We start from the raw sequence: 11,856 nt of genomic DNA on the forward strand, positions 1-11,856 counted from the left end.
TATGATTGTGGGTGAGCTCTCCTTGTCTGAACTAATTAAGGTATGTGGATTCTATACAATAGAGGTTCCATTCAGCTTACACTATTAACTTAAAAGTCATTTAAAACCGCTTGGGTAATGAACGTACTTGTAATAAGATATTTAATTTTAACTTGTTTAATTTGCTTCCTTGTTGTCTTTAAGCTTATCTTGAAACCTGTCATTGATAAGCAATAGGCTTAACCTCTGTATGTCATTTTGACGATTTATATAGCATCATAGCTACTGAATATGCTACTACTTTGTCAATATCATTATGAACAAATGTCCATTTATTTGTTCAATATATATAGGTACACTTTCCCGTGGTTCTCAAATAGAATAATCAATCTCGAAGTACCTTGTCATCGTCTCACATGCACCTGATGCACTCGTTTTTTGGGAGAAGCAATTTTACTGGTTGTTTGTAAAGGAGTACAATACAAAATTAAGGGTTATATCTTTCGGATTTAGTTGCATCAATAAGCCATTATGATGAGGATGGAATCTTTAGGTGTATCAAATTTATTAGTTGTTAACAACATACTGGATCAAGTTAAAGTAGAAAATATCTTCCGCCTTATGTGATATGCAGCGAGATTTGTTGAATACGTATAAAGGTGCTAATGGAAAGGATATGATATGAGCATGGTAGTGTGATCAATCAAGGGTAGTACACTTTGAGATGAGAGAAATATTCATAGTTTTATACTTCACATCCATAGTTCTATACTTCATATAAGGTGATCCATCACCAAATACTTTTTTAGTACGAAGAAAATAGAGTATATATAGGCGAATTAATGACATGAACTAATGTATAAAGATTTCTCAATTGGAGTTGGTCATATGGGATTTCCTTATGATGTAGAATTAAGCCGTAGATCTTTGTAGAGATTATTTCTTGTAATTAATTGTTAGTAAAAGAAACAGAGTTTATAGGAAACACTCTCCCTAATTATAGGAAACTTTTTAATTTCAAAATTAAGCCGTAGATCTTTGTAGAGATTATTTCTTGTAATTAATTGTTATTAAGAGAAAAAAAAGTTTATAGGAAACACTCTCCCTGATTATAGGAAACTTTTTAATTTCTAACTTGAGTTGAGTTAGAAATATATGACTCTCTTATGAGTGTTCCAATTGAATTAGGAAAGTGTTTAACGGGGAAATATCTATTTATTTTTAAGTGTCCACGTGGCAGAACTCTCTATCAAGAATGTGCCATCTAGGAAAGAGATTGTCCACCTCAGCTGTACTATGCAATTATATAGCGCTTGAGGGAATATTTTATTTGAAAAGATAGAGAGCCGGAATGGTGCCATGAAAACTATGGCAATATGGAAATAAAATGTTTGAATCGAAAGATATAGAAAGAAAACAGAGCTACGAACATTGCATTGCAAATCAATTTGAATAATATTTTTATGGCGTAGCACGGCTAATTAAACAACTGGACAAAATCTATACATAATAATTTCATATATATGGGTTTATCTATTGAATTGGACTATGGAATTGTAACAGATATTACAAACTAAAATTTAGTTGCTAAGTTAGAGCAAAAAAGCAAGATAGAGTACCTAGAAGGACTCTATGTGAAGATCCGAAAAACCAACCTTAGAAAATTTGCTGACAAAAAAAAAAAAAAAAAAAAAAAAAAAATAGTAACTACTGTGATTGACCTTATGGTGAAAAAGATGATGAGCAAGCAAAAAAGTTGAGCAAGTAACACACAAAATAAGTTGACCCCACTACTCCAGACAGGTCAAGATCTATGAGAGGAGATGAATTGGTATAAGAAGTGCTTCAACATGAAACCAATTAAGTACAGTAAGAAACCAAACAACATTCTTCAACTTAATATATAACAATGTAAGAAACCAAAGCAATAGCAGTCCTTCACATAAACGATATATTATAAATTTCCCAATGGAAAAGAAGAACTGAAAACTTACTGGTTTAGACCTTACCAAGGTCTTCTATATATAATGTGACTTTTGGATTGACACCATAAACTCACAGCCAACTCATTAAGTCCTAAATCACTAAGTTTGGTGGAATGACTGAGTTTATAGCATAGGAACGTTGAATATATTAGCTTAGAATTATATATAGCTTAGGAACGTTGAATGTTATGGATAAGGATACATTAGTGCATAATATCTAAACTATTTTAAAAATCACGACCTTTATCTACAGTCCCACAACAGTAAAATATTATTTTTTTATGTAACTCTAAAACACTTCCCCACTTTTTTCTCAAGACTATTTTGCCCCCATTAAAAAAGTTAAACTCCAACTATTACATTACTTTATAAATGAGTAAATATTCTAAATTTTGAGGATACAAATGCTTCAGTGCTCCCACCATTTTGTTTCTTTTTGAAGTCTTTAGAACACACGTGCATGAGCACGTGCCACATACTAGTTTTAGTTAATTAGTTAACCACTAAAGTGCCTGGACCACCTAACAACTTAGACCTCACTCCTGACTATGATTGTACTTAATATTGATAGTGGTAGTCACTATATTTCTAGGAACAACACCTACCGTTGGCTCTGTTTGGCAGCAACAAATTATACAGTATAAGGTGGTACCTAATCAAGTTTGGAGTATCCAATTCTAGTAGTTCATGTCCTAGAGATAATTAGTACTAAAGGTGTTTGGTTCTCACCTAGCTCATTCTCAAAATTTATCACACCCCAATTATATATCAACAAAAAACAGTCATAAACTTATCCAAAATAATCCGAATTGCTTCAAATGGAAAACTCAATACAATTAAATTTGGAAGGGCATAGTTGTTCAGCAAGATCAAATTTTAATTTTCAATGAAAACAACTCTATACATATTTCTATTTTCTTGAAAAGAAATTTACGAACAAAAATTACATCAACTTCTTTGATAGCAACACCAACAATTCTGAAAGCACCAAATTCAAGTAGGTTTGATATTGTATCTTCAAATTTGAAATAATTCCATCTTTTAAATCTCTTAAAATAAAAGACTTGGAGTAATCAAGAGATGTTGTGAGGAGGGAGATGTTCAATTTTGAAAAATCAATGATTTTATTGTGAGATGAAAATGGTGGTTTTGTTTAAGGGTTGACTTAGAAGAAAAAGAAGAAGAAGAAGTGGGCCTCCATAGATACCGTTATCAAGATATAGATTGAAATCCTAGTTTTCCCCATAGATACCGTTATCAAGGTTTTCTCATGATTTTAGGCCTCCACTATACATTAAGTTACACCCGCAAACCACTATACAGTAGTAATTGACACATTCATCACTCCAAAACAAAAACAATCTAAAAAACATCATTTGTTGGAAGAGGTAGGAAGAAAAGATGAGTTATTTGTTTGGTAGGTTGTGCAAACCAACAAAACAGGGTATGAAATTAGTCTGACGAGTGTCTTCTGTTTTGTCTATTCTATGCATAAAATGAATGGAAGGTGAGGTTTTTAGGGATATCGATATTTTAGAGTTAATAAAATCAAAGACTAGATGGACATTTTACACTGGAAGAAAAGGGCAAAGTGGGCTATAAATTTGGGTCCGAAACTAGAAATGAAGTCCTAAACTGGTATAAAACATTAGAAAGTTGTTTTTTTGGAAAGTTTTACCAGACCGCTTGATATAAATACATAAAAAAAATTACCCTCACGACACAAGCATAACAATAGTTCAAAACATTTGGATTCTGAACATGTTACTAGTGGTTCTTCTAAGAGGATGAGAGAAAGGAATGATAATTTAAAACAAAGACTAAAACTTTAATAATATTAGGATTACTGATGTGTTTTCTGTTTGTTGTATTACGAAATCCCCAGTTAGACAAAGAACGTGAGAAAAGAGATGACTCTGATGTCAAGGACAAATATCCAGATGATGGAAGAAGATTGTTATCCAAGGATGAAAGACACAAGGAAGATACACACATCAGTGGAACTTACTGATAAGCAGAATGGATATAGAAGGAGACTCAGCTGATGGTGATGTTTATAAGGATTTATCTACTGAGGTAGAATTATGGAGATATCTGTAGGTTTCTGTTGCTAAATTTGCGTTAGTTTACGTCATTCGTTTATGTTTTCCTTTTTTTTTTCCTAATGCAGGAGAATGGAAATATCCTTAATACAAATTTTACTGCTCCACTTTTCCCTGCAATAAAGGATTCTATTTTACAGGTACCACTTCTAGTATAGATAAGACGGTTGCCCCAATATACTTGACTGATTTCTTTTAATATATTGTTGTCGGCGATGTAGAAGATGAATTTGATCAAAGAAGAGGAACAAGAAGAAATTATTCAAGATACTGAGATGGAGAAAACAGTTACTGGATCTGAAGATCCTATGCTGTCCAGTGGTGATGATATGCCGCTGGTGAGTTTGGAATTTGCTATGTTTCTCCCCTTTCTGTTTGTATAATGCTGAGTTGGACTAGTGTATCTATCTCTGTTACCGTTGTTACCCAGATAGACCAGGATATGGACCCGACTTGACATTTACTCCGTACAGGAATTTTACAGTTAAAAATATGTAGAAAGGTGACCAGTAAAATGTTCTGTTAGTTTGAGCTTTCCAGTTACTACAGTTATTAGCATAAATAATACATGTATTATTCTCATATTTGTTTTAGACATTTAAATCTGGAATTCTGTGCTTGCTTGTGTACAAGCATAACATTCTTTTTCGTTTTTATACATTTTTGCAAAGAAGCTCATTTGATAGAGAAGATATGATTGAATGCCTAGATACATAATCATTTTAAATCTATTAATTCCAGCTGGAATGCATATTTTAAATCTATGTTACATGGACACCGCCTCGTACATTTGGTTCAAACACCAAAGCAAACACCAAATTCCAGCCGATTTGGTGTTTGGTGTTTGGTTTGGTATCCAAGAGGTCTCACCATTAAAGATGAAAAACACTAAATTTTCAAAATTTGGTGTTTAGTGCTCAAGAGGTCTCACCATTAAAAATGTTCTTAGTATACATGTTTCTATAAGAAAGCATCAATTCCAATTTAAAACTTTGTTGAGTGTTTTTGGATTTTATGGGTGTTTAAATGACAAGAAAAATAGGGTTTATCGAAGGCAAGTGTGAAACCTTGGTGGTAAAGTTCATAGGATGATTTCTTGTGTTATAGCTATGAGGGATGCACAGACACGGGGATACAGATACGACTTTTTTTGAATTTAGGATACGGGTAGGGCTAATATATATTATTATTATTTTCAATATTACTCAAAATATAACAGGCTTGAAAGATACTAGTCTTGAGCACGTGGCTACCTGTGTTTTTTTCTTTTTCTTTTTTTTTAATTGGTGGGGGCCCAAGTAGAGTTGGAAAAAAAAAACGGAAAAAATGGGAAAAATTGTTGGACAATGCCCGAAACAGCTCATTTGGCTGGCTTGAGCACGCCTCTTTTTAAATCTATTAATTCTAGTTGGAATATATATTTTAATCTATGTTATATGGACACGCCATATTTTGAAAAAAATTCCGTGTCAGATATGTATCCACGTGTCCGTGTCGAACACATATCAGACACATATTTTATGTGATTTACCTCAGCTTTTAATATTTCACCGTGTTAGACACTTCGTATCCGTGTCCGATATACGGACACACCAATTCAATGTAACTTAGATTTTAATTGATTATGTTAGATGAGCCTAGTAGCATGTGTTCCCAATTCCTTCGTTGAATCTGGTTGTAGCCTACTTCTAGAATAAAACCAATGAAGTAGGGGTGTCTCTTTTTTTCTTAAATTTTTCCAAATCCGACCGAAATTGGTCCGCTCACGGGTGTAGTTTTCATGGGCGATTTTCCGATTTTCGGTTCAAAATAAAAAAATCGGATCGGTTTGGATATAATTCTAAATCCGATCCGATCCGAAAATTCAAATTTCCGATATTATTGCCAATTTATTCATAAATATATATTTCTCTCATTATCCACTGAAGATCTCGATTCATTCGTTTTATAGTTTTACTTCCCAAAACAAAACAAAACATAACCTAGCCACTACTTCCCCCACGTGTTAGATATGAAAAAAGTCATTGAGTCATCTGATGACCGCACCAATCCAAAAGCCAAATTCCAATAGATAGAATATTATGTAAAAGACTTGGAGTCCAAGACCATAATCCATTATTTATGAAGACACTTCACGCCTTCAATTTCCACCGATAAAAAGATTGAAACATTACAAATACCCATATTCAATGTTATCACTTGTTTGAATGAAAATTTTAATTGATTATGTTAGATGAGCCTAATTGTAAAGCATTTTTGTTTACCAAGATCCCAGTTATTCCTTTCGTTGAAATATATTTTGAATCGATTTGGCTAGCATATTAGGTTCCGAAATTTTTTTGGAAAAATTCCGAAAGAGGTTAATCCGATCCGATCCGATCCGATCCGAAGTCACCCCTACAATGAAGTAATATTCTTTTGATTTGGCAACCTAAAACTAGGGATAAATGGCAAAAAAACAACCAGTTTTACCACCGCACATATCTTTCTCTCACTCCCTCTCAACTTCTTTTTTTTTTGGTAGCACTCACTGTTTCTCTGAAGGTGGAGACCTCGTATCTTTAAGTTTTCATACCCTATTAGGGTTTATGTTGGAGATTTCTTCAGGATCAACTATGGGGTTTTCACTTTTCGTATCCATGCTGTATCCCATATCGGTATCGTACCCTACCGATACAGGTGTAAGGCCAAAACAGCCGTATCATAGGTAGAGAGTAAGGGTATTTGAGTAATTGGTATTAAACTGTTGTTTATGGTTCTCTCCCTTCTCATCTTGAATATCTTGAATAGTTAATTCACGAGTTCATCTGGTTTTAATATATCAACAATGTGTCTGTTTAATGTTTGGAATATGGAATTGGGCAGGAAGGCCACAGAATCAAGATTTTGAATTTGGATAGGTGGTCTTCTTAACACCCTTTTCTTGTGTGACGATGAATGCTATATTTGCTGCATTTATTATTATGCTGACAATTTTCATTTTTGTTTAGGCTTACCACCTATACTTTGTTCCTAAAGGAGGAGAGGTATTGTCTGTGGCAATCTATTCATCGGATGTTGAAGCAGCCAAAGCTCCTATTGAATCAATTCATAGTGATAATTCAAGGTTGTTTTATATGCGAGTTTTTCCTCTTTTTCAGTCTATTATGTTTTGAGTTTTTCATTTTTTTTTCCTGGGACCCTTGGAAGCTATGTAACATGGGCTCACCATAAACATAATCTGTGTCGGACACATTTGTATGTGATATACCTCAACTTTTGATATTTTTCTGTGGCACACTTTTATCCGTGTCGAATTCGGACACATCTATCCGTGTTAATGTAACTTAGCTTAGAAGTTAGGTCTTTATTGGGTGTTTGTAGAGAAAGCTTAAATATAACTTCATCATGCAATTCCTTATTCGGTATTGGTCTATAGTTTACCTAACAGATAATCTATACTCTTAATGTGACATATGGACCTTAAAACTCACACTTATTATGTATAGCTATGCATGCCGTCTTTACATGGCAAACAGGTAGATATTGCTTTACGTGAATCCCCCAAGCTCTTAGGGACTTTTTTAAATGCCATGAATATCATTATTCTTGTCGTTAGTATTGTTGTATTGGTACCCTAAACAAATAAGAAGAATCTGTACAACTTTCAGTATGTCTGTGAAATCTTATGAAGTTAGGTGTTCAACTTTCTGTATGTCTGAGCTTCGTATCCGTCCGAAACGAACTTTTCAGATGAACTTTTCGTAATCTGGAGTGTCGATGTTACATAGTTCATCATGATTTTCTAGTATTGGAAACAATATGTTTTTATTATTATTACTTTTTTAGAGTCTGGTCTGGTGGTATTTTTTGGTTCTCTAGATGGAAGGTTTTGTTCGATTCCAGTTTGTTAGTATGTTATGTAATAGTTATTCAGATGTGTGTGTTATAGTTCCCGTTTCTAAATTGTTGACAACTGCTCACATTGTTTTCTTTTGTGTATCAGATGTTACTTCGCAGTTGTGGAGTGCGACTCCTGTACTACTGCAGATTACATCTACGAAACTTGTGATAACACCGGATGTGTTGGATTTGTATCTTATCCCTGATTCTGTCAAATTTGAACATCCTCCTCATGATGTTGTGAGAAAGGTATTTCTCCAAAACCTTCTGAATGTATTCGCCTTAAATAAAAAAAGAAAAAGAAAACCTTGATAGTGACAGTGTTGATTATCTTTTCGTTAAGGCTATAGAGAGCTCCAGTAGCAATTGTGTTAGACTAATCCCTGTTGTAAAAGTAGTGATAGTCTGATAGCAAATCACTGAGAAGTAAGCTAAATCTGGTGTGGGGTACTTGTTGATGTGGGTGGAGTAGGTAGTACTCTTTATAGCTGCTTGAGAGAAGAGAGTGGAGTGACATCTTGACTGTGGGTTAGTGGGTCTTCTACCGTCTTTCCATTTCGATTCTTATTTTTTTTTTTCCTTTTGGCACTGATATTTAATTTCCGATTACCAAATTCTACGAAAGTATTGGATAGTCGTTGAATACGGTGTTGATATTCCAGTTTTTTTCATCCCACTATGCTGAAAATATACCCATCTTAAATGTCCGGGGTATTTTAATATGCACTACATAAACCTGGCAAAAATATGGACGTTATTGAACCGTGAGGAAGTAAAAACTTGGTTTCTTGTTTTTTGTGCAAGGGTATACGATTAACATTGATGTGTTTAATTAGAATTTTGAAATATGTACTCTAGATAATCTATTGGGATTTTGAGAATTTATAGTTGGTTTGCTGAAAACAAAGTTGTTTTAGTCTATAATAGAGCTGTGAATAATAGAACTTTGTGTGTTTACAGAAAAGTTTTCCATGTGAAATTTTTGTATGAGATTGTTTGATTTCTGGTGTGAGAGTTTGCGTTCGTCACAAACTGTCGAAACCTACAATCGACATAGAATTGGTTAGATGAAAAGCAGGTCTGTGTTTGGGTGTGCCAAAAATAGGTTAAATCAAAACCAGGTCTATGTTTCACTTGCAGGGAAGAAGATGACCAGTGACAAGGTCAAAATATTTCGATGAAAGTGTTGTGGATTTAGGTTTTTTTTTTTTTTTTTTTTTTTTTAATTATATTTTAATGACTAATCCCAGTCTTGGGACTTAGAACAGGCATTCGGCTTTCATAAGGGAGAGGTTTTAGCAATTTATGTTATGCGGACGCCTGCCTTCTATTTGAGAAAATTTCTTGAAGGCGTCCGTTGGCATACTGGTCAAACCTTGGGGGTTGGTCCTAAGATTTGAGGGCTTGAGGAATTAAATTTCTAACTTGCTTTCATGTGACATAAATCACGAAAAAGATTTGTAACTTTTTTTTTTAAATAAAACAATAGGCACCCATATTTTCTAATATGCTCTCTAGTATCTGTAGTTTTCATCACCACAATATGTGGATAGAATGGGTATGTTCTTTCTAACAGTATTAAAAAACTTCGAGACAAAGTTGCTGTCTGCAGTGATTGAGTTTTTTGTGCTGGTAATTGGATTGCTTTGTTCTTCTAGAACTGGTGTAGGGTTTAGTGTTCTGGACAGGTTTCTTTCGGTTTCAAGTTGCAAATTTTTATATTTGTGCAGCTGTGTGATCTTTGGATCTTAGTGCAACATGAGTATTAGTGGCTGAATGTAATTTTCATATTCGTTATGCTTTTCTTGCAGGGCGCAAAAATTATGGACTATGAAACCACCACAGGAAATTGAAGACGAACCTTATTATTGGAATGGGATTGAGAGTGAATGTGCCGTTCTAAGCTTTAAAGTCAATCTTGACAAGGTTGGTAAATTTACTAATAATAGTTGCTATAGGACATCCATTTCCTAAATAATTGTGTTTCTGTTATACTTAGTCATGTGCTATAATTCTTCTTTACGGTAATCCAAAAAATAGATATCCCCTTGTTTTTTCCTGGTGCGAGAGATATCCATTATTTTTGGTAAGCCAGAGAATAGATATCTCTTTTTTTGTTCCTAGTGAGTGAGAGATCTCCGTTTTTCACAGTAAGCAACTAAAGTTTTTGTTTATCTCTAGTTTTAGAATCTCTAGTTTATGCATTCACTGTACACTTTATTACTAGTGTAGATCTTCCCGCGAAAAAAAAACATTTTTCGTATTCATCGATATGAAATTTTTCCAAATCTGAAATTTGTTATATGAGTGTCATTCATGCAAAATATTTGCACATCTTGTTCCTAACTGTAATACTTTTTGGTCGTTTTTATTCATTGATAATTATTTTTATCATATGAAGTTACATCTGTACTTATATTTCTGTGGTTTATATATATGCCTTTTGCAGCTGGATGGGTTGGATTTAGATGAGCATTTTGCTTCTAATGATGATGATGATCATGTTGTTGAAGATGGTGTCATACCGGGGGCAAAAATGGATAAATATTTTTCCCTATTACAAGTTGATGATGGTAGGAATGATGACAAAGACATGGAGGTGACAATTAGTATAGGGGGAAGAACCAAATGCATTAATGGAAAGAATAAGAATGATTGGTATGATCTGATTTGGGACAAATATGTTGAATGTCGTAAGGGGATAGAAGTACCAGCTGGAGACCATTTGTAAGCCTGTTTATATCTTATTTTTTTTATCTGGGCTACCACGAGGATATCCCTATAGGGATGAGTGTTTCGAGACCGTTGGATCTCGGATCCAACGGTCCGAAAATCAAAAACAAAAAGAAAGAGAGAGAATATGGGTTTGTTTTTTATTTTCGGACCGTTAGATCTCGGATCCAACGGTCTCGGCTGGCGTCCCTATAGGGATATCCTCGTGGTAGACGAACTCTTTTTTTTATCTAAATTCTTTTTGCTGTACTGTTCTTTCACTGTTAAAAATGTAAACTGCACTGATCAGGAGATCCAAGTTATGCTACTGCACATGCCTATAATTTAGGTCATAGAGTTATAGTGGAAAATGAGATCTATGGACCTACCATAAAACTTAAAAGAACAATATGTACTATACCTCTCTCTTTCCTACGCATGAATATGACCGGTGCCTGGGGCGTGGGTGATATTATATTTCATCTGGTAAAATCTCAATGTGGTCCAGTGTACCTTTGTATGAACAGACTGCCATTAGAGATTGCGTAAGCAATGCTTCCCTATTTCCACATTTCGACCCACCCAAAACCCCAAACCCTTTTCAAAAGTGATAGGGAAGTTAATTTTTTATGCATTTATTAAGGCTGTATGTGCAGTTTAATTGGTGAATGCCTAGGGTTTTTTTGCATTGTAGTTGGGCTACATGCCGTGCTTGATTAATTGTATATTTTTTTATAAGAGGGTATGAATGTTGCAAGCCTACTTCTTTCAGTTAGAAATTAGCACTAAGGCGGGGAGAAGGAGTTGGAGACGAAATCTTGGGCAAAGAGCAGTAGAAACAATAGTCATGGGAACACCTTTTACCAGCTGATGACTCCTTGTCACAGTTGAACTACTACTTGTGTAGACCGGATGATCACATCGTATAGATCTGATGTTAAATCTTACAAGTTCTGTGCCCGTTGTACGAATTATCACTAGCTTAAGGTGACTTCTACGCTCGGCGTTGAGTACTAAGGATTTGGTTTAATGAATAACATTTAATAATGCGATAGTATCTTTTATATATCTCTGCTCTTCTTCTTGCCATTTCTAAATATGTCTGCAGTATGATGTTGAGCATGTTCTTTAATTAGGACACTAGTTTTGAGCCCGTTCAACGAACAAGGGACCGTTTTCATAGAATTGATTTGATT

General features: G+C 34.3%; 1 protein-coding gene across 4 annotated transcripts; it reads left to right on the forward strand.

Annotated features, from left to right (window-relative positions):
* Positions 1-3,758: 3,758 nt before the first annotated feature.
* On the forward strand, positions 3,759-11,726 carry LOC147499838 (uncharacterized). Of its 4 annotated transcripts, none has more exons than XM_086561601.1 (9): positions 3,759-4,040; positions 4,135-4,206; positions 4,288-4,404; positions 6,932-6,969; positions 7,057-7,172; positions 8,052-8,197; positions 9,760-9,874; positions 10,398-10,675; positions 11,400-11,726. In XM_086561601.1, exons 1-7 carry the CDS (start codon positions 3,984-3,986, stop codon positions 9,799-9,801), a joined length of 588 nt encoding a protein of 195 aa, XP_086417727.1. In that variant the 5' UTR covers positions 3,759-3,983; the 3' UTR covers positions 9,802-9,874; positions 10,398-10,675; positions 11,400-11,726. The 4 variants fall into 4 exon arrangements, with proteins under 4 accessions (XP_086417727.1, XP_086417728.1, XP_086417726.1 ...); XM_086561602.1 differs by having other exon boundaries at positions 11,433-11,726; XM_086561600.1 differs by having other exon boundaries at positions 10,398-11,726.
* The last annotated feature ends 130 nt before the right edge of the window (positions 11,727-11,856 follow it).

The sequence above is a fragment of the Coptis chinensis genome, chromosome 5, assembly GCF_015680905.1.
Source record: "Coptis chinensis isolate HL-2020 chromosome 5, ASM1568090v1, whole genome shotgun sequence".
NCBI lineage: Eukaryota > Viridiplantae > Streptophyta > Magnoliopsida > Ranunculales > Ranunculaceae > Coptis > Coptis chinensis.